The sequence below is a fragment of the Candoia aspera genome, chromosome 1 (genome assembly GCF_035149785.1).
Source record: "Candoia aspera isolate rCanAsp1 chromosome 1, rCanAsp1.hap2, whole genome shotgun sequence".
Lineage (NCBI taxonomy): Eukaryota > Metazoa > Chordata > Lepidosauria > Squamata > Boidae > Candoia > Candoia aspera.
This window is the reverse complement of record NC_086153.1, coordinates 332,715,518-332,738,747: the sequence shown is the minus strand read 5'-3', so window position 1 is coordinate 332,738,747 and position 23,230 is coordinate 332,715,518. Positions and strand designations below refer to the sequence as shown.

At 44.7% G+C, this 23,230-nt stretch overlaps 1 protein-coding gene across 3 annotated transcripts; it reads right to left on the bottom strand.

Moving 5' to 3' along the window:
* Positions 1 to 308: 308 nt before the first annotated feature.
* On the bottom strand, positions 309 to 16,165 carry ABHD17A (abhydrolase domain containing 17A, depalmitoylase). Of its 3 annotated transcripts, none has more exons than XM_063290758.1 (5): positions 15,850 to 16,165; positions 10,909 to 11,476; positions 5,146 to 5,340; positions 3,336 to 3,515; positions 309 to 1,442 (listed from the first exon to the last, which is right to left on the bottom strand). In XM_063290758.1, the coding sequence occupies exons 2-5, from the start codon at positions 11,220 to 11,222 to the stop codon at positions 1,226 to 1,228; spliced, it is 906 nt and encodes a 301-aa protein (XP_063146828.1). In that variant the 5' UTR covers positions 11,223 to 11,476; positions 15,850 to 16,165; the 3' UTR covers positions 309 to 1,225. The 3 variants fall into 3 exon arrangements, with proteins under 3 accessions (XP_063146828.1, XP_063146829.1, XP_063146827.1); XM_063290759.1 differs by having other exon boundaries at positions 15,912 to 16,165; XM_063290757.1 differs by lacking the exon at positions 15,850 to 16,165 and having other exon boundaries at positions 10,909 to 11,870.
* Between the last annotated feature and the right edge of the window lie 7,065 nt (positions 16,166 to 23,230).

The following is a 23,230-nucleotide window of genomic DNA, read 5'->3' as shown; positions in this document are numbered from 1 at the left end:
TTTGGTATGAGGGAGTATAGAAGGAAACTCGGTCAGCCTTTCAAGATTCTGTTACAATACCCTACAGCAGTGTTTCTCAACCTTAGCAACTTTAAGCTGTGTGGACTTCAATCATGGCTGGCCGGGGAATTCTGGGAGTTGAAATCCACACAGCTTAAAGTGCTAAGGTTGAGAAACACTGCCCTACAACAATAAAGGACCATTCCTGGAATCCTTGGAATGTCTATTTCCTGGCCTAGCCTCCTTGAAGGAAGGAACCACACACTTCCAACCCACCCATTTCCCAGAAACACTTACTGGGAAACAAATGCAGATCTTTCATTTTTTTTTTTAATTCCTCTTTCAAAAATGAATGGAGAATTTTTCCCTTACTTCCCACCCTGACCCCTCCCCTTGCCTGATACTCAGAATTAAGTAAAGCGTAATCCATTCCTTGGGAACATCTGGAGGGGATGGGGCATGGAATATTAAAACGATGGTACCTAGGAGTTGTGAATGAAGCCGGCGAACCGTTCCCCCCAATAAACACTGAGACACGTAGAACGGCCTTGCTGCATTCCACAGTCCTTTCACAGACTTCCTGGTGAAAATTCCAGGTGGTTTCCTATCCCCACCCCAGGGGAAATCCGAACGAAATTCAATTGTCTTCAGGGGCTGCGGTGGGCTGGGCAGCAAAACTGGAGCAAGCCATTTTGGCCAGCATGCAAAGTGCCTTGTCTCCCCACCCCACCCTGCCTATGGCTTATTGCTATCACTGGGTCACACGCAGAGTGTTAAGAACACTGGATCCGAAATGGGAGGTGAAGATGGATGGAGGCAACAAGAAGGTAGCCCTGATGGAGATGTTAATGTTTTAGAACAGTCTGCGTTGCTCAAGTCCTTTGGAGTCCCGCAATGAGGTGCAATGAGAGGCTCGGTCTCAGGCCTCTTGTTCTTACGGACAGACCCATCCTCAGCCATGACAGCAGCTGGAAGTGAGAACAGCTGGAAAGGGCCCTCTGCGATGGGGAAAACCCACCAGGAGAGACTTGAGAGCCCTGTGCAGACTAAGCCTGCAATGGAGGAAGGGTGGACAGAGCTACTCCCATTTTGCAGATGAGAACATGGAACCTGCAGCATCAGTGGCCTTCTCCTTCGAAAGCCACAAATGCTTCCTCCTCTTCCCTATGCCCAGCCGAGGTGGGCAGTCCTTGCCCAAAGGGTGAGTAAGACGGGTTGAGTTGCATTAACCAGACAAATCTTGTGAGATGAACTTGCGTAAGCGCTCCAGGTACTGGCTGTAGAGTTCAATATCGTTGTGGCCGGCTCCCTCTACCCAGAGGGGCTCCACGGCCTTCGGGCAGCGCTCGTAAAGAGCCAAGCCGTGGGAGAAGTCGATCACCTCATCTTCGGTGCCATGAATGAACAGAACAGGGGAAGTGATGCGGGACACCTTGTCTATGCTGTGGAAGAGAAAGAAAAATGGAAAGTGATGGTATATTAAAGCAGTGTTTCTCAACCTCAGCAACTTTGAGATGGGTGGACTTCAACTCCCAAAATTCCCCAGCCCATGTATGTCCACCATCTCAAAGTTGCTGAGGTTGAGAAACACTGGGTTCAAATCAAGTAGAGCCCCTCTTTTTCCAGGAGGAAGGGTCTCTGCTCTGCACCATTACCCTGGAAAGAGGAACTGGGGCGTTCTGCATGCTTCATTCACTGAGCCACAGGTAGATCAGCAGCTTAAATCTTAAACAACATCACCATAGACCAAGGATGGTTAACAGCACCACGCCCCACACAACCAAACCTTCATTGGAATTTACAGACAACCCAAATTAAAACAGCCACACAAAATTAAGTGGCTGAAATCACAGATGACCAATATCATGGGATTTCAACAAGTTTATGCAGGATCTCTCAAGATTTCAGCCAGAAAGTTGCACGATTTTAGACTTTTTAATTAAAAAGAACTTGGTTGGGAGGATTTAAGGTTTAGGGGATTTTCAGAGGCAAAATGGACCCCTTATGTCTTGCAAAAGCTCAAGGCATCTATTTCTCTGCTAAAAAAAAAAAAACAAATTCCAAAATGAGTACAGCCCTCATATAACACACAAAGTCTGCTGTGATACTTGAGCTGGAGTAACTTATGTTGTTCCAATCTTAAAGCCTACGATACTTTTGTACTGAAGATGTGCAAATGGAACTTTGGTCCTTCCATCCCAGAATAAGGGCTCCATCAGTGAGTTACAGCCTCTCGCTTAAATGCAAAATAGGAATATTTTGTCAGGACAAAAATCAGATTAGATAATATTCCTTGATTGCCAGGAAAGAGATCATCTGTGCAAATGGCCACAAGTCCCCATAATGCAGTGCTTTCTGGACTGCAGTGGGGAATGTACTTTGAAACCAAATCTATTCCAAACAGACTATAGCAAATCAAATCAAATTTTTTTTTAATCTGTTCAATTGTGTCCAATTCTTAGAGACTGCCTGGAAAAATTGCTGCAGTTTTCTTGGCAAGGTTTTTCAGAAGTGGTTTGCCATTGCCTCCTACCCAGGGCTGAGAGAGAGTGACTGGCTCAAGGTCACTCAGCTGGCTTTGTGCCTCAGGCGGGAGTACAACTCAGTCTCCCAGTTTCTAGCATGGTGCCTTGACCACTATACCAAACTGGCTCTTGAATTGCAAATAACCAACCAAATACTGAGCTACTTCTATTTGCAACTACAGGTAAGCTGATCAGCATCTACAGTTAGTCCTCACTTTAATGACCATAATTGGGACTGGAATTTTGGTTGCTAAGTGAAGTAGTCATTAAGCGAATCTGACCTGATTTTACAACCTTTTTTGCAGTGGTTGTGAAGTGAATCACTGCAGGCATTAAGCAAACCATGTGGTTGTTAAGCGAATCATGCAGTCCCCCATTGATTTGGCTTGCCAAAAGCCAGCCAGGAAGGTCGAAAATGGCGATCATGTGACCACAGGGCGCTGCAATGCTTATAAATGTGAACTGGTTGCCAAGTGCACAAACTGTGATCACATGACCATGGGGACGCTGTGCTGGTCGTAACTGTGAGGACCAGTTGTAAGTCAGTTTTTTCAGCACCATCCTAAGTCCAAACCGTCCCTATATGAATGGTTAAGTGAAGACTACCTGTATATGCTGGAAACTCTCACTGAAAAGTTGTACTGGCGGGATAGGCTTTTGAATAAACATGCTTCTGAAAAGGAATTAAAAGGTGGGGGGAGAGAAAAACCTAAACACCAGGAGACTCCAATGGTAATTGTAATTTAATTGTAAACCTGCCCATCCTTGGCTGGGCTCCAAACCTACATTCCTGCTTTCTCAAGGACTTACTTTGGGAAAGCATCAAAGCAGTAGGTCTTTTTGGTTTCTGGGAAGGCAACACGCATGCCCGATGTCAATGGTGAGTGTAAGATCACAGCTGCGCACTCATAGCGGGAGGCCAGGTCCACTGTGGGCACCGTCCCAATGCTCTGCCCATAGAGGATGATGTTCTCGGGGCTGATCCCGTATCTGCAGGGCAGAGAGGAGAAGAGACAACAGAGGGGCATGTTCATTGTCATAAGGTAAATGACATCTTTTATATTCTTTGTGTACTGCTTGAAGAAGTACATCTTGACCAAGGGGTGGAATTTGCTCTCTAAAGATGTGCGAATGTGGGTTTTTTTAAATGGAACTTGACAAGATGCTGCTATTTCTGGCTATTTGTCATGACTCGGAACAGAACTTCCTCACTTGAAAGCAATCCAGCCCCAAATAGATGCTGGAATGAACAGGGTACCATGGTTTGTCTGTGTGTCCTATTGATGAACCTCCAGAAGGCGCCTGGCTGATTAGGCAGTCTTGCTCAGTCCTAAAGTCCCAAAGTGGTTGTAGGCTCATGCAAAACGTTAATCACCATATTCTCAGCCACTCCTCTGCCCCCCTCCCCCACCCCAGAAAAATTTGCATACTCCTGCTTAACTCTGTCCTTCTCTGGGCAGGTGGGCACATTTTCACACTTAGCATGAGGCAGCAGCTGCCAATTTTTTGTAAGAAAACGTAGAGGGTATTGTCAGCCTTACCAGGTAGACCAGACAGGAAACATGGCCAGATGAGCTAATTCTACTTTATTGTAAGGCTACATAAACAGAATCTTGCAAGTTTGAAAGTACAATCCTCCCGTCATCTCCTTTACAGCCTGAGAAACTAGGGAGGGTCCCTTCTGAGTCTCTTGCCCCGCCCACTATCCAGCTGCAGGCTCTGCTGTCTCTTATCTGACCGTTCCCTAGGCAGCGTCTCTAGGCCCAGTCTCCCAGGGTCATTCCCACATAACATCTTTTTGAGGGCATTTCAGCACTCTAAGGTGGCAGTACAGTACCGGAGGCTGCTGCTTTACTTAGCAGCGCTGTTAAGTTCCCATTTTTGCTTTTTTTTAATGTAAAAAAATAGGTGGGACAAGAAGCCTGGTGGGGACCAAAGCTGGTGTCCAGTCACATTGGCAGCCCCAGGCATGACTCTGGGGACCAAGACAGGCATTGAACAAGTACAGCTTTTCTTTCATTTGTCTATTTATGGCCTAATGCAGGGTTTCTCAACCCGGGTTCCGTGGTTGAGAGGGTTCCACAAAGTTCCGCGGGGTTCCCTGGAAGATCACAATTTATTTAAAAAATTACTTCAAATTCAGGCAATCTCATATTAAAAATGTAAGTTTCATTCTTTATTTTTAGTTTAAGAACACTTTTAGTGCATATATACAGGCCTACCCATGAAACAAATTTAACTTTGTAACTTGTGGCCTATATTTGAGCCTGAATGTGCAGGGGTTCCCCAAGGCCTGAAAAATATTTCAAGGGTTCCTCCAGGGTCAAATGTTTGAGAAAGGCTGGTCTAATGGATGGTATATCTATCAATCTCTCTTGGCCTCAAAAACTGAGAATGGACTCTCTACTTTAAGAAGTATTCTATCTCTGAGAAAAATTAATGAAGAACTATAGCTGTTTCCTACCCATGAACTTTCGAGAGGCCTTTGAATGACCTTGCTGGAAACTGGTGGCTGAACCAGATGGATTGATCAACTATCCCAACATGGTTGTGAAAAATCCTGGAGGTTTTGCAAGAAAAAGGTAGCTACAGCAAAGAGGTGCCCTTCCGCGAGCCTCACCGTGTGCGTAAGGCCTGCCAGGCTGCATCAACATCAGCATAGAGGTTCTTCTCTGAAGGTTTCCCTGTGCTGGCACCGTAGCCCGAATAGTCGTAAGAAAAGATGTTGCAGCTAATCCGGGTGCCCAGGCTGATGTAGAAGCTACACATTTGGCCCAGATCCACAGCATTGCCATGTGAGAAGAGGACTGTGAACCTGGAGGAGAAGGAAGGGTTCAAAAAGCAGCAGTTGGACTCATACCAGATCTTCATGTGCACGCAAACTGGATGGTAAAGGCCTATTTTTGCAGGACAGAATGCAAATGTTTTCGGTATGTGCATGTTTTAATTTCACTCTGTATTAAAAATCTCACCCCTCCCTGCAAGTAGAAAGTAGCACAAAGGGGGGGGGGAGGAAGGTTGGTGCAGAACCCTTCTCCCCAGTATGCTACTTCCATACCATATTTTGTTTTTTAACACGAGCATGCAATTTTAAACTGCTCCCCTATTTGCAGAAATGGTCCAGCCTCCTTCCATCTCAAGTCCCTGCCATCCCATTTTGCTGTGGATCAAGACTCATATCATCAGACCTCTTTCATACAAAGGTTAGGGCAGTGTTTCTCAACCTCAGCAACTTTAAGGTGCGTGGACTTCAACTCTCAGAATTCCCCAGCCAGCCCTGGGGAATTCTGGGAGTTGAAGTCCACGCACCTTAAAGTTGCTGAGGTTGAGAAACACTGGGTTAGGGTATGCGTGAAATATGCTTAAATATGACTGGGTATACTTGTAAAAAAGGTGTAAATCTCATAACATAATGAAGCGGCAATTTCTGAGACAAGACCAGGATTGTCATTTCAAACCACACAGAGGAAGATTGCATTATGCACTGTTGCACATTTTTTTTCCTATGGCCTGCCTCTATGGAAACAGTGGTATCACCAGCCACTCTCCTAAGGCACCAAATGAGACAACACCTTCAGGAACTCAGAGGTGCTATTTTCAAAGGCTTTCCCAACGTTTAAAAGGCAGGGAGAATTTTCCTTTTCTGTAGAAATCTAAAGAATCACAGAGAAGTTTAGCACTCCCTAACTGATGGGAGAAGTCTTAAGTATGACCCTTTCACCTTCATTGGCAATTTCACATAAATCAGTCCTCCATGTCACTTTGAGATTTACCACTTTCTTTCCACCCATTATATAAAAGCAGAGACTGAAGTAGCAGAAATTGTGCAGATGTTACCAATGTCTATAAAATAAATACAGTTAGTCCTCACTTAACAACTGTTTGTTCAGCAATGGTTCAGACTTACGATGGTGCTAAAAACCTGACTTGCAACCAGTCCTCGCACTTATGACCATCGTAATGTCCCCACGGGCACGTGATCATGATCTGGGCTCTTGGCAAATGGTTCGTTGCAGCATCCCACAGTCACATGATCACCATTTCTGACCTTCCTGGCCAGCTTCCGGCAAGCAAAATCAATGGGGGAACCACGTGATTCACTTAATGACTGCTGCAAAAAGGTTGCAAGATTGGGTCAGATTCACTTAATGACTGCTTCACTTAGCAACCAAAATTCCAGCCCCAATTGTGCTCATTAAGCGAGGACTACCTGTACTGTCACCACCATTTCCTCTCACTGCCTGCCGTAGAAAGAGATACAAGCAAGTAATTCTCTTCTCTTGTCTACCATCACTACAGTGACCATCTGTTCTTTATTATAAAGGACTATTCTTTATTTCAGAAAGCTGTCCTTTATATGTATTTATTTTTCAAACATTCACATTCATCCTTTATTTGGGTCATTTAACTTTTATTGTACAAATGGTACCATTGAATGCAGTTTTTCACATTCATGTGAAAAATATGGAAAATGAATTTTTAAAAAAAATTACATATACTATTTGATTTTAGATTTTATTTATCAAAAAATAAATATCAATAAATTTTTATTAGAATACTAAAACTGTTTTTAATTGTAAAGCTTTTCTTGGTTTTGCTGTTGAATTTTCCTTTGTAAAGCCAAGTTATAAACATGAACGATTTTTTTTCCCCTTATGAACCTCTTTCAGATTTGCCCCCTTTTTCAGGTTTGTCTTTCATTTTTCCAAGAAAATACGGTCACCATAACTACTACCCCATTCTACATAATGGGGAGGAACGGACAAAATTAAATAAAGCTGTCAAAACCCTTTGAAAGGAAGGGACTATGTAGAAAAACCTTTCTCTCCGCATTTGCCCGAATGGTGATCATTTGGCACACAATGAGAGATTGATCCTGTGTAGGGGAATTCTGATAAGAGCTTATTTCAATTCTGCAAAGTTCCAAAGCAGGGTTTCTCAACCAGGGTCCTGCGAGGGATCACTAGGGGTTCCCTGGGAGATCACAATTTTTTAAAAAAATTATTTCAAATTTCTGCAACTTCCCATTAAAGAAGTAAGTCTCATTCTTTAGTTTAAGAACACTGTTGATGCATATATACAGGCCTATCCATGAAATGAATAAAATAATTTTGTAACTTCTGGCCTCTATTTGAGCCTGAAGGTGCAGGGGTTCCCTGAGGCCTGAACAATATTTCAAGGTTCCTCCAGGGTCAAAAGGTTGAGAACGGCTGTTCCAAAGTGTGATTTACGTAACAAGGTTCCTGGGAATAATAGGGCAAAACGGATTTAAAAAGAGACAGTCAGCAGTTTTGTGCATGAAAAGTGGTGTGTTTTTTCCCCGTTTTGAGGATTTATGGCTTGACTTCAATACTGCATCAACAATGGAGGAGAGAGAGGGATTCCCATATTAAGACCACCGGAAATTGTGACCAGGGAACGCCCTTATCCACAACCACCAGCCATCTGTCCAACTAAGGAAAGGACTGGAGGCCCTGATCTGGCTGCTCCAGGACCATTTCCTCCCTTCGCTGGTCCCACCCCGTGTCCAGTCCTCAGCCGAGTTCTCCAGCCTGACCCAGGTGGCCCCAGTGGCTGAAGAGAGGACTTCTGGCAAATGATCCTCTTATGGTTGTTTAGCAGTCATGTCCTGGCCCTTGAAGCACCAGCCCTTAAAGGGTTTGTAAGAAGAGACCCTTTTTAACACCCTTCAAGGGTTGTGTTTCTCAGCCTTGGCAACTTTAAGATGTGTGGACTTCAGTTCCCAGAATTCCCCAGCCAGCATGCTGCCTGGGGAATTCTAGGAGTTGAAGTCCACACATCTTAACTGGCTAGGGAATTCTGGGAGTTAGAATACACATGTCTTAAAAGTTGCCAAGTTTGAGAAACACTGGAAAGGAAAGGGTGTCCAGGACAGAACCTCCTACAAAAGAACAATTATTAAATCTCATTTCAAACACATGCAGACAACTTCAACACAGATTTCCTATTTGGAAAGAGAAGCTGCTGCAGACTCCTGAGAATGTTTTCTGTTTGATTTTAATTTACAGTTGCTAAAAAAGCTGATCTCTTTTTTCAGCTCTGAGATGCCCAGGTGAAGGCCATTTTGTTCTTTCCATTTCTAAAATCATTTTAGAAACTTTACATTATTTGTTGAGGTGGTATTTTTACGGTGATCTTATATGCTGTATTTTTTCATCCTCATCATACATTTTTTATTATTATTATTATTATTATTATTATTACCCTCACTAATGATGGTGCTGATTTTATCTTGGTTTTATTGTCCTGCTTCTTGTTATTCTTTGCATTTTACTGACATGTATAGTGCCCAGAGAACAGCAATTTAGAAGGGAAATAAACAATCATGAATATAGCATTAACTTTATTTTATGCATTTATCTTCCAGCTGCTGTCGCCAAGCCATTCAGCCTCTCTTCTATGGTTCAGTTCTGTTTTGGCTTACTTAGAAACACCCTCCCCTGAAGTCAATGAGATTTACTCCTGGGTAAATCTATAAGGGAGCCTGTATACAGTAATTTCATTTATTGGCAATACAGAAGGTGGGAGGGAATAAAAATACAGCTGCTAAAGGTTGAGGCAAAAGGTAAAAATTCACACTTGCAGCTCACATGCTCAGACGTCATCTGTGGTTGATTCCCTTGGGAACTGGCCTAGGTGACCCCCCCCAATCCAGGCCCCAATCTGACTTAATTAAACTTTGATAATTTTCACCGCATGGAATAAACACCGAGACTCTTTGGCAAAATTAAGCATGACATTTTAAGCTCTCAAGGGGCTTAATTCCTGCACCTATGAAGTTTTTTACATAGTTGTAGAAACAGATTATGAAGGCTGGGGCCCAATCCCCTTGAGCTTTCCAGTTGTCTGAGCAACCCCTAAATTAAAAAAAAAAAAAGAGGGGGAGGTCACAAGCTCTTTCCAACTCCAGGCTTAAGATTATCTGGAGGCACCTGCAGCATAGCAAGAATTTATACCACCAAATGACAGCACCAGATTAACTCAATTAAGCAGCTTTGGACTAGGCTGATGTTCTTAACTGTGGAGTCCTTGGTGCTCTCTGAGCTTGATTGTTTGCTTGCAGACATTTCATTACCCAACTAGGCATCATTCTTAACTATGTTGTTTAACTGTGCTCAGTTGATCATGTCTTTTTCCCCCCTTCCCCAAGTGTCACCAACTATGATCACTGGCAGAGATTGTCATTTTAACTGAGGGCCTGTGAGCATGTTTCTTCAAAAACATAAGGACTGCCATCATAGCCAAGCAAAAGGATGTTGGGCATCCCACAATTCCTTGAGAAATACCTCTGACACTGAGATGGAATCCCAGCAGGTATATGTTTACCACTGCCACTTGCCAAATAGTGCCATCAATGCACTGGGCCTTACAGAAAGGGTTAGAGGACAGAATCCCTGTGCCAAGGGGGATTTCTAAAAATTTAACAAACAGGAAGCAACAAAGGAATGTGGAGGAAAAAAAGTCAGAAAAAGAGATCAGCATCCCAGCTATGGAATAATAATGAAGATGATGATGACAAAGATGATGATTTATTCAGTTTAGGTGCTGCTAGACTCTATAATGACTGGTCTTAATACTGTATTAATATTGCTCTTAATAATTTAGCATGGAACTACTGTAAGGCAGTTTTTTTCAACCTGGTATCTACTTGATGTATTTGATTACAGTTCCTGCAAGCCAGGGATGATGGAAGTTGCAACCCAGATATTGGGGGGGGGGTCACCAGCATAGAGAATAATAAACTACAGAGCTGTTCCAATGGCTTCACAGCATAAGGCAGAGGCGGGAAAGCCACAGTCTGCATGCAGCCCCATGGCCATTTTGCGACCCTTCGGAATCATAAGGCGAAACTGTAACAGGGCAATTTTCCGTTTTTAAATAAAGCACACCATCTATTTAATTCAATGCATCCATTTTATTTTACTTAGGAAAAACTGCCGTGCAAAAAAGAAAAAGACGGTTAAAAACTGGGATGAACGTTCTAAGCTCTGCTTTCTCCAGTGATCTCACAATCCCTAGATTCAGCTGTTACCGCAAAAGATTTTAAAAAGGATCTTTTCTGGCTATACTGTAAAAGGGTTGCCTGGCCTTGGTCTAGAAAGCAGATTCCAAGGGGGGCATAAGAAGTATGACCCTGCCTCATCATTTCTCCAATCTGAGTTCCTGCCAATGGTCTTGGCTAAATAAGAGGAAGAACTGACTAGATCACCCAGGAGTTAGCTCTATTCTGAAGAAGCTGCTAGGCCTCCATAATGCAATTCCTCCAATGGAAGGAATTTCATTTTCAGAGATGTCTTGGATCTAAACCCAACTTCCTGAACACCGCGCTACCACTACCACCCATCTTTTCAAATTTGCTCACCTGGCACCAGGAACACAGCGGACGTACATGCAACTCACTCGGTTCCCCCGGCTGCTTTTGGTAAGGAACACCTCAATGGTGTCCAGTTCTCGTTGGGTATACTGAAAATCAGCCCGATCGGTCAACTGAAGCTTCCAGCGAGCCATGGTGCCACTGCGGGGGGAGGCGTTGCCAGTGCTGCCAGCAGGATCTGGTTCTGGGACAATTGTATAAGTGGGCTCTGGAGGTAGGAAGGCCAGCTTGGCTGCTATCCGACTTGGACAAGGAGGGCAGCAAAAGAGACAGCAGAGTTCACTAACCGACAGCCCATTCATGGCCGCTGGTGGAATAAAGGGGAGGAACTGTGGGGTGTTGGGTAGTTTTCAGGGAAGAAAGGGGACAGCAGGAGTCCCAAATAAAAATTAGGAAATCCAACCGGTTAAGAAAACATTTCAGCTTCCGGAGAGATACAGCAAGTCTTTATGACATGTCCGCTCAGAACAGCCATAACTGGGGCGTCCCACATTCCAGCATAGAGGTTGAGAATCGCGAAGTCTCTCTCTGCACATGAGTTTTGCTGCACAGAATCCTAAAACCAAAACAAGAGAGGAAATTGTTTTGTTTTTTTTAAAAGGGTCTTTCACCAACAGAAACAACTTGCCCAGAGAGGATGTAAACAGAATCCCCCGTCAAGGAGATCCAATAAAAACAAGGGGAATTATCATGGTTTACTGATTTCAGTGGATCTTCTTTAAGCATAGTTAAATCTAATCCAATATCACCAACTACCCGTTTAACTGCCTGTAGAAGCCAAGGCCATACAGTTGTCACAGCATCCACAGGACTGGTCCAGCAAAATTCAGGGGCAAAATGCCATGTTCCAATGGTATGATTTTGGGGTTTTGGAGTCTTTAGGGAAGATATGACAGCTGTTTGCCTTCTACTTCCATTCCCAGCCTTAAGCCCTCTCCTAAAAAAATAATAATCAAACAATGGGCAATAACATTTCAACCACACCCCATCTGGTGATATCACCAATGGCTTTCTGGGTCCTTCTAAGCCAAGAAGCTGTACTGCAACCTTAAAAGGTGGTCTATAAAATCTTGAAGATGCCTTCTGATTCTTATTCAGTGATAAGAAGACAGCTTACAGTGGTAGGGGTAACAACACGGGACCTAGGGAAGCCAGACTGTCCACTGGTCCTTTAAAACATGCCCATCCATAAAATTTCACACAGAAACCACCCTCATCAACAACCTTTCAAAAGTTTGTTCATCTTGCTCAACCAGAGGACAAGGGGGGTTAAGACATACTAGTTTTTGCCAATTCCTGATTCACAGCCAATATAAAGCCAATGATTTATCACCCATTTAAGAATAACCAAAACAATGATATAAACATATCCATGCAATTTCCATTAATAGAAATATAATAAAGCGAAAATGACTTTTTCTACAAAAGCTGAACATAACATACAGTATGGTGGAAGACTGGATCATAAAATTAACTGAACTTGCAGAAAAGGAAAAGTTTGGTCAGAGAAAAAACGATAAAAGACTTTTTTAGAAGACTGGAACCCTTGTATGGGCTTTTCACTGAAAGAAAAATTGAATTGATTATGGGATTTGGGGATTAAAAATGGGCCAAGGAGGTTGGGAAAAGTTTAAGATGACAGTAACTCTACAGAAAGAAGGGCAGAAGGCATAATTGTATGTTTTTTTCTTCCTTTCCAATTTCTTTCATGTTTTTCTATTATTTTCTATCTTTGTTCTTGCTTGTATTGTATATTTTATTACATTCAAAATTTATACACACACACACATATAAAGCTGAACACAAAAAATTGAACACATTGTCGCTTATCTTGTGGCTCAAGCTTGGAGGAATTTATGGGGTGGGGAGTCCTCAATCTAGATTAAACCTAGGTTAAACTAGGTTTAACAGACCTACCCTATGTAATCAATAACTTTTTTTCAGGCAGGGTTCACACCTCATGTAAAGGGACCATGCACCTTATTTATTTTTGGTGTAATGCCCTAAGTTTAAAGCTTGTATGATCCCAGCCAACTGTGGTTTATGAAGCAAAGCAGGCTTAATGGAATATGTGAACCCAACCAAAGTAGAGACAAATCACATGAACCGCACATAACCCAGGAGATGTCATTGTTACTTGTCGCAGAATTTGCAAGGGGTCATCCAGCTAAATTTCCTGCTCAGTGCCAGACTCATAATAAACCCTAATAACTAACAGCTGTGGGGCCTCTCCTTCAATCCCTCCAATGCAGGGGAGCTTATCACTCCTCTGGTTCCACACTGTACCTGCTCCTACCATTAGAAAGTGTTTTGAGTGCTTACTGGGCTGAAAAGTAGGATATAAATGTAGAATCCTCATAGTAAGGCACAGATGTCCATTACAAACCACAATGATGTCAAAATCATGACCCGTGGGTCATATCAGAACTCTCTAATCAGGACTGGAAACAAATAATTCAAGGAACAACCCCTTCTCAGGTTGGATTACGGGTAGCCCTAGCTTAACAACCACAATTGGGACTGGAATTTTGGTTGCTAAGTGAAGTGGTCATTAAGCAAATCTGACCTGATTTTATAACCCTTTTTGCAGTAGTCATTAAGTGAATCACTGCAGGCATCAAGTGAACCACATGGTCGTTAAGTTAATCATTTGGTCCCCCATTGATTTTGCTTGCCAGAAGCCAGCCAGGAAGGTCGAAAATGGTGATCATGTGACCATGGGATGCTGTGATGGTCATAAATGTGAAGAGGTTACCAAGTGCCCAAAGTGTGATCACATGATTGCGGGGATGCTGCGATGGTCATAAGTGTGAGGACTGGTTGTAAGTCATTTTTTTAGCACCATCATCAGTTCAAACCATCACTAAACGAATGGTTGTTAAGCGAGGATTACCTGCAATAAGATTTATGAAGAAAAGGTTGAGGTGATAGCACAAGAATTGCAACAAGTACTTTTGCTTTCAAATGTAATTTTATATACAAGCAATCAAAAACCACTAGCTTTCTGCTTGGTTTCACCTGCCTTTTTGGTGAAAAAGGGAGGAAGTCTGCCTTATGCTACGCTACTAGGCTTATTATCAGCATGATTCCTCTCTCACGGGAAAGACATCTTGCAAATGAAGCGATTATGTGATTTACATCATGATGTCCAATATAAGAACAAAAGGCACATGATTTGCATGATGAGATCATGATGCACATCACCATTCCTCTCTACAGACTTCCATACAACCATGATGATGGTACACCCAACTCACAGAATATCCCCAGGCTTTTACACCAATGCTCCTCACCCAGGCAGTTTCAAGGGTCCAATTCACCTGTCTGGACACTTCCCTTCCTAATCACCGTGTTTCTCAACATTGGCCAGTTTAAGATAGGTGGACTTCAACTCCCACAATTCCCCAGCCAGCGCAGAATTCTGGGAGCTGAAGTCCACCCATCTTAAAGTGGCCGGGGTTGAGAAACACTGACCTAAAACAATCCACAGGGTTTTTTCAAAAAGCAAGGAGTGCTTTTTGAAATCTGCTTGCTTTGGAAAAAATAAAAAGGCAACAGCAGCAGCAACTAAGTTTGTGCAGGTATTTGCACTTGTGAAGCTTCTACCGACAACCACGATAGCTCAAGACAAGGCTGCATCACCTAGAGGTCTCACATTGGCTTCAGAGACCCCAAAGACAACCCAGACCCCACAGTGCCTGTGCCAGACTTGTACACAGCAGCCACGTACGTGAATAACATCACCCACAGGATACTACATCTCCACCTTGGCGGCGCATGTGTTCCAAGCCACGAGTCACTGGAAAGCAAAGCGGACCCACAACACATTCCAACTCCTTGCAACAGATACATGCTCTCCCCCGCTACACAAAGCCCCCATCACTCCCCTTCAGCTGCATACTTCAGCCTTCCCCAAAACAGCCCCCTCAATATGCAGCACTACATTATCCCACCCATTATCCCCATCCAGCACTACCTCTATCTATAAGAACGTAGACCAGGCCTCCCCCATCTGGCACATTTCAAGCATCTGACTACAAATCCCAGTATCCCCCAACTCTTCTTGCTGGGGATCATGGGCACTGTAGTTCAGGTGTGTTAAAAGGCCTGGGCTGGGGCTGCTCAACGCAGAAACCGCAAAATCCCCCTCGGGCAGTCAGACCGTGCCTTTAACGCCGATCAAGCGGGATTTCCTCCCGAGTAGCCCACCTCGAGAAATCCCCGCGTTTTCCCGGTTGGCATGGCCAAGCGGGCGTTCGCGCAATTCTTCGTCGGGGGAAGCAGAGCCCAGTCCGCTGGGGGCGGGGGGTATCGCTTTCCTGGCAGCCCCGAATTGTGGAAATCAGAGCGAAATTCTTTCTAGTGCTCCCGATCAACAACGTGGGATTCTTTATGGAACGGACAAAACGAACGTGCGGAGAATGGATGTCGTAGAGGCACATGACATCATCGGGGCTGTCACTACACACAAACAAGCACCCGCGAGGTGGCTTGGCCACTTTAGGGCCCCTGGCACCCCCAGAACTCCCTCTGAGCATCCGTGCAGGGGCGCTCCCCAGCGAGCCACGGCAAGACTTTTCTGCTGGGCACGAATAAAGGCGAAAGACCGCCGTTCGCCCAAGAGAACCGAGACACACACCTCCCCTTGCAAAAAGGGGGAGACCCAAACACACGCGCGAGCCCCAGACGTCAGAAACACCGCGCCGGTCCAGGATACCAGAGAAATCCGCCCAAGCGCTGAAGCCGCCGCCCGCAGCTAGATCCTCTCCAGGGATGGCGAGGCGGCGCTCCTCGCGCGCATCACGCCCGGGCGCCCCAGACTCTCGCTCTGCCAGCGTGGAGAGCAGCCAGCCTCGCAGGGCACGCAGCCCCCGCGGGGCTCCCGAGCCTGCCCGCCGTCCCTCCCGCCCTCTCCCCGCCCGCAATCACCCGCGCGTGCCCCCCGGTCCACGTCGCCAGCGGGGGTTCCCTAAGTCGCCTCGGGCGCCCACCGGCTCCGCGAAGGGCAGCTGGCAAGTCTTCCCCTTCGGCCGGCCGGCAAGCTGGCCTCCGTTCCCCTTTGCGAAGACCGCGGCCACGGCCGCCCCGCTCAGTCGCCAAGCCCTCGTCCGGCCCGGATCTGTTGTTTCCCGGCTCCCGCTAGGGAGCTCCAACGGGGCGCCCTTGCGCTCCGCATTACGCGTCAGGCCTGCAAGTTGGAGCAAGCAGCCACTCCTGCGCCGGGCCTCCCACCCTCTGGCGTCTCCTCCTCCTGGGGAGGCGGATGTGACAGCGCGACGCCAGCACTGGAAATGACGACACCCTGGCGGGTGGGGCTTTGAGGAGGCAGGGATGGTGGGGAGGGGTCTCTAAGGGAAAAGGGGAGCTCCCCAAGTGCGAGCTTCGCCGGGGCGCGTGTTCGACGTTTCCCAGCAGGAAAAGGCGTCTGAGACCCTGTGCATGAGGCACGCAAAGCCGTGGCTCGCTTAATCGTGGCTTAGAACAGTATTTCTCAAAGCGTGTTCCCAGGACCCCCGTCGGCCCCTCAGGACCCTCTCAGCGGTCCGTGAAATCAAAATGCGTTGAAAAATAACACAGTGTTGAAATCCCATCAAACAGTGGTGAGAAGCTGTAGCGGCAGCGATTGCGTCCATTTTAATGTTTAATTCGGTAAATATCGATCCAAGTACCCCATACAAACGAAAACTCTTTTGGGGTCCTCCGTAATTTTTAATAGTTGGAAGGGACCCTGAGAGAAAAAAGTTTTAAACACTGGTTTAGAGCGCAACCACAATTGGCTGACTTCACAGGCGCGCAAGCAGTCCCGTTTTGGCTTAGTTTCTAGCGGGACCTAAGCGCTGCGGGTTGTAAACAGTGAGTTGAGGTAGAAAGTGTTCTCTGCCCCTGATTCAGTAACAATGGCTTAGTTAACACACTCAGCCTGTTTTTATGTGCATAAAGGCACTTTTCCTCCAAGGAGCAGCACCCAGAGTATTAGGATCAAGCAGGACTGTGTTCAGGGAACACACCGAAACACAAAACTAACCCAGTTAAGACCAGCAAAGGGACCTCCTGTTTGTGGTTCAGGGTGTGGTACAAACCCTGAAAATGGGGTAATTAAGATATCAGCCATGAGTGTGTGGTTGAACCCAGTCTCAGTTACCTAGCAATAAAGGAGCTTGAATCAAAGGTCTTCAGCCTATTGAAATGCAAACTTTAGCATCTCATTGCAGATAACCATGGAGCAATACCCAACTTCTGATTATTTTCCTATTTGAACTTTCTGCTGATCTGCTAACTTGGAAGGCTTGTTATCACCACATTGACTTGGCAGGGCAGAGCAGGTACGTGAAACTTAACTAGCCTTCTTGCAGACCTCATTGCTCCTCTGAAAACCACCTTTTCTTGCAGGGTGTCTGTTGCACCCCTGCATAAGTCTGCTTTGAGAAAACTTCCTTCCAACTGGCCTTTTTGAGGGCTGGGACAAAGCTGTGCTTTGCACATGAAGTGTCTGAGGGAAACAGTTTTACTGTAAGACTGAAACTGTGGTATTAAATTATTTCCAAGAAGGTTTTCTCCTGTGACAAATTTGTACAGATCACTACATTCAATTCTACTCTGTTCTGTGAGTTACAGAGAAATGCACAGGTGAATCCTTCAGGGATACTCACTCTTCTCTTTACAGTTCTCAGAAGTAAAATCTTAGTGCTTCCATTTTCTATATGGGGGAAGAATATGCACCAGAAATTTGGTAAGAGCACTGTTTATCCATTCCTTTCTGCAATGGATAAATATGAAATTCACAAGAAATGCTTTCTACTGGCTTAGATGAATTTGAAAGTGAGGGTAGCAAAATGCAGTCTTCAGATTTGGAGGATATAGACCATTGACTAAATAGCCAAAAGGCAGGACAAACAAGGGAGCACAGCTGCTTTCTTATACAGTTCTCAAATATTTTTAACAAGCAGTTGTGGGAAATTAGATTGTTGGTCTGATTCAGAAGAGTTGTGGCTGATGGGGAATTTGGAGATCTCTATGTAGCCAAGAAGCTAGAACTGTTGGAACTCTGCCATTCAAGATTGCTTTCTGTAAGTAGCCAGACATTTCTAGCACCAGAAATGTCATACCATTAAGCTTCTGATCTCCTTTGGAGTGGCCCTTACACACAACCAGCCAAATGCCAGCAATTGAATTGCACCTTGGACAAATGCTACAGAGAGAGACAAAACAGCATTTGTGCAATTCCCACACTCCTTCCTATATGTAATAGAGTGGGAGGCCTTAATAACAGTTACTATTACTTTGGAGCTGGACTACGGAAATGAACTCTACTTGGGGCTGCCCTGGAAGACTACTTAGGAACTTCGTTTGGTGCAAAATGCAGCAGCCCGTATGCTGGAAAGTGACTGTCACTACAGTGCTGCACCAATATTATTGGCAGTCAGTGTGATTCTGGTTTCAACTCAAAAGTGCTGCTTGTTACCTATAAAATCTGCCAAGAGTTGCTTTTGATTGTGGCAGGATACACATGCAATAAATAAATGAATAAACACATGGCTTAGGTGCAGACTAGCTACGGGACTATTGAGGACAGTGTCCAATTCCAGTTTGATCTATCCATGAAAAGATGCTCTTGATACTCCCACCTGGACAATTAAGGGGAGGACGGGCAGACTAGGAATGGGCCCATCCCCTGTGAAATATCCACATTCATATTTTTTCATAGAGCAGCAAAGCTGTGGCTCTTCAAGAGGGCATTTGGAAATTAAGAGCTGCTGCTTTATATTGTCATTATATTCACGTTACAATGATTCTTATAGTGAGGGGGTACAGGAAGAAACTATATGAGGCTTCTAATGAACCTTAAGGAAGCATTAACTAATTCAGGTCATGAAGAACCTCTCAAATCCAGTTCATCTCCTGGTGGCTTCATGGACATTTTCACGTGGAGGTTTTCTGTAACAGTTTGGAAGTAGTTTGCCATTGTCTTCTTCTAAGATGATTTTTCAGCTGCTCAACCTAGCCTACAGGCAGGATTTCCTGGCGATCTCCCATCTAAAAACTAGGCAGGTGCTGTTCTGCTTTGGAGATCAGCAAAGCTTGACTACTGTATGGTTCTAACTGGATCTTGTTGAAGGCACAGGATCAATTGCACGACGGCCCCCCATTTCTGAGAATGCAAAATCTCGGGATTATGTGGCTGTGGAACAAGTATTACATGCTTTTTAATAATGCAGTTACTTAATTACGCTTGTCAGCTCATTCAAACTTGAAGTGTATGCAGGTCCCAGTAGTGTTGTGTTTTTTTTTAACCTCGGCCACCTGCTTTTTATTTTCTACTCTGAATATGGAGGCCTCTTAGTTGAGAGAGAATGGTAGATCTTTACAGAGCAAAATGCACAGGGTAAGATAGAAATGGACACCCTATTAGTTGATGTTACCTAGTGATTAGAAATCACAAAATCCTCCCCTTGCCTGTGGAGTCCCTTCCTATACCAGTCATTACAGTATAACCGCCCAGAGTCCCCCGTTGGGGGAGATGGGCGGTGATACAAATTTAAATAAATAAATAAATAAAATTTTTGGCATGGACAAGGTCCTTTTGTCCGGATGGATAAAATACTTTCACTGACATGGAATTTTTCTCTGGGGCAAAAGTTACATGAAAGGGAAATGAAGAATGCCAAATTCAGATCATGTCCGGTCCTAAGGGCTCAGATGTATGCAAAGTAAGTCCAGTAACCTGTTGGAGTTTCACCCTGAATGTGGCAATCGATCTTTCTCAAGGAATGTAAACAGACATTTGTGAGCTCTGCAGCAGAAGATTCAAGGACGTGGCTTAGCTCAGTTGCGTTTCCAGCAGAGAGACAGAGACAAAGGGAGTGCTTGTAATGGCAAGAAGCAGAGAATCTGGGACCCCAGCTGTATTTCATGTCAGCTCTGAGGTTTAAATTCGGCCTCTTCCTTTCCTGCCCTTCTGTGATAAAAGACTTTACCACCTGGTTGTCAGCCTTGGGTGTTCAGAGCACCTGGACAGTGTAGACAGGTAGCTGTCCGATCTGGTCCCAGAACCCTCTGGCTTTGCCAGTTTCAGCCCTCACACCACCCTTCACAACTGTAGTGGGAGATGGTGACATCATGACTGGATTTACACAAACCCAGGTAATGATGTACATTCTCTGTATTCACATAACAGCCTTTGCTCAAAGAAATAAACCTTTATTATGTGATGACCTGGCTCACACAATAGACCTTGACAGTGCGGGGATTCCCACAATGTGCTGAGTCACAAGCCTCATAATAATCTAGTTTGTTATGCCTAGTGAGCCATATAACAGCAATGCTGAGTACAGATGAAAATTGATTATATGCTACCAAGTTGTTTTTGACTCCTGGCAACTGCACAGATAGATTTTCTCCATGGCGATCTGTCCCTAACCTGGCCCATTCAGGTCTTCCAGGAGTGCCCCCATCATCACTGTAACTGAGTTCTGCTGGTCGGCCTCCTCTTCTCTTTCCTTCCACCTTTCCCAGCATTATGGACTTCTCCAGAGAGCTGGGTATTTGCATAATATGTCCAAAGCAGGATAATTTGAGCCTGGTCAGGGAGAACTCTAGGTTGATTTGTTCGATGATCCATTTGTTTGTTTTCTTGGCAGTCCATGGTATTTTCAGGAGTCTTCTCCAGAACCGAAGTTTTAAAATGTCAATACTCTTCCTATCCTGCTTCTCCAGCTTCATCAAAGTCCGAGAGTGTGAAAAGAGAGAGCAGAAAAACTTTGACTTTATTAAAACTCAGACAAATAGCACTGAACATGGTGAATTCTAATTAGCAGTTTCAAACTGGAGCATCCATGACAGGGTCTGGTCTGGGATAGTCTGGCAGAATGTCTTGCCAGGTGGGAAATCACTTAAGGCTGAGTTAAAGTGCAACCTGCCAGTCCTTGAAGCAGCAGTGCACGTAAAAATGGGCTATTTTTTTTTTGCATGGTTATGGCCACCATCTTGAATTTTTTGACTCCCTCCCTGCGAGTATCCCTTCTTCCTTCCCACCGAATGTCACCATCAGATGGCAAAATATCTACCAATCACTTTTCTTAACTTTGGACAGGGCTGGGACTGGGGAAGAGACAAGCTTTGACAGATGGCTAGAGTGGCAGAGCTGGCTAGTCCTCCAAACACACTTGCGTGTTTTACATGCATGCATTTAAAGTGAGCTTGACTAGCCACTGCTATCAGCTGATAATCAGGGCTCCTTTTACACAAGGGTTCAGCACTTACTCTAGAGCAGTGTTTCTCAAGGTTGGCAACATCAAGATGGGTGGACCTCAACTCCCAGAATTTCCCAGCCAGCCATGCTGGCTGGGGAATTCTGGGAGTTGAAGTCCACCCACCTTAAAACAGCCATGGTTGAGAAACACTGCATTAAACACTGACCAGGATCCTGACTATTACCAGGACCTGCAATAAGATCAACCTGAGGGTCACATTTCCCCAGCAGGTGGCACTGGAATTCCACAGCTCATGGAAGCATCAGGTTGAAAGGGGCTGGATCCCACCCAGTCCTTTGCCCCATGCAGGAATTAAATTGAAAGCATCTTCCCAGGTGTTGCTTAAACAGATCTACCAAAGCGTGATTCACTATGTCCCTCTGTAACTGCTCCCACAGTCAAACTGCTCTTTCTGTTAGAAAGTTTTCCCTACGTTTAACCAGGATCCGCCTTCCTGGAACTTAGCCTATCATTCCATCCCCTGCACTCTGGAGACAGCAGAAAACAGGCCCCGGCCTGCTTCCCTGGGACATTCCTTCAAGTGTGTGAAGGGGGTTAACCATTTTCCTGCTCAGTCTTGTGTCTGAAGTCCAAACATACCCATTTTCCTCAAATTCTCTGAAGCCGGAGTTCCAATCCCCAATCATTTTCATTGCCCTCCTCTGACTCTGTTCTAGTTTTCCTGAATCCTTAAAAAGCGATGGCAAGAACGGAATACTTTCTCATGGTTGTATCTAACCTATGTATAATAAGTTGGATTTATTACTTTCCAGTATTTGGTGATTATACCTCTGCTGGTGCAGCCTAAAATAGTGTTTTCCTTTTTTAGCAGCAGGGTCACCGTTTGGATCCATATTTAGCTTGCAATCTATTCTGAAACCAAGTTCATTTTCACCAAGACTCTTACCGAGCCTGCTTTATACCTGTTCATTTGATTCTTTTTTTCCAAAATGAGAAACTCAACGTTTGTCTCCACTGAACCGCATTCTATTATTTTCCGTTTTATCTGTCATATGTACCAGTTGCCTCGTGGGTTTTTTAGATTAAAAAAAATGGGAGGTTAAATCTTCTAAATAAATTACACATAAAATAAAATAACTGCAATTTTTGGCATGCATCCTTGATTTATTCTAGCTCCCGTGCTTCTCCTGCCTGCTGGTTGGTCTCTTGCTCTTCTCTCTGCTATTTCCCCTATTTTTTTCAAATGCTAATCTTGAGTCCCCAACTCACCATCTGATTTTCTTGTGCACCGCTGTCTGTACATTGCTGTTGTCATCAAAATACTTTTTCAAGCTGTCAGACAGGAAATAATCATCTCAAAGAAAGGAAGACCTCTGTTCTTGTACATTTCTGTAGAGAGCTGGTGGGACAGGCTTCAAACTTGGGGGCCACTGGCAAACCTGTTTTGTTTTTTGGTGGCAGGGGGAATGCCCTGTCTTCTGTGATTGCAACAACCACACAGTTCTGAACTGTTGAGTCTAATTGACTAAGATTTCCCATCCTGAACCAGAATGACACAAATCCATTAGAAGTGTGTTTTAAGACTAAAAAGAGGGCATTTGCGAGGGGCTTGACGCTGCATGGAGAACTAGGCCAGACTTAACTTTGGAAGAAAAGAGGGAAGGACATGACTTGGTGTGCAAGTCCCCATGTGGAAGCCCTGGACTATTTCCATTCATGAGGCATAGAGAACTTTCCATCTCTTCCTGCACTGGAAAAAATATATATCCTGGAAAGATTTAGATGGGAACTGATGTCATCCTGTGCAGAAAACTTATTTGCAAAAGGAGAGGCAAGCAGACACTACTACTGGCATGGATAATAGCAGCAAGGCTTTGCAGAGCCGAAATCCATGTTCTTTTGTGCCCAAGATACATGGGAATTTCCAGTGGACCAGATTCATGACATGAGTGACTGTGCTAGGCAGAGGACAAGATCCTCTACAGGTAGTCCTCACTTAACAACCACAATTGGGACCGGAATTTTGGTTGCTAAGCAAAGCGGTCATTACGTGAATCCAACCTGATTTTACAAACTTTTTTGCAGTGATCGTGAAGCAC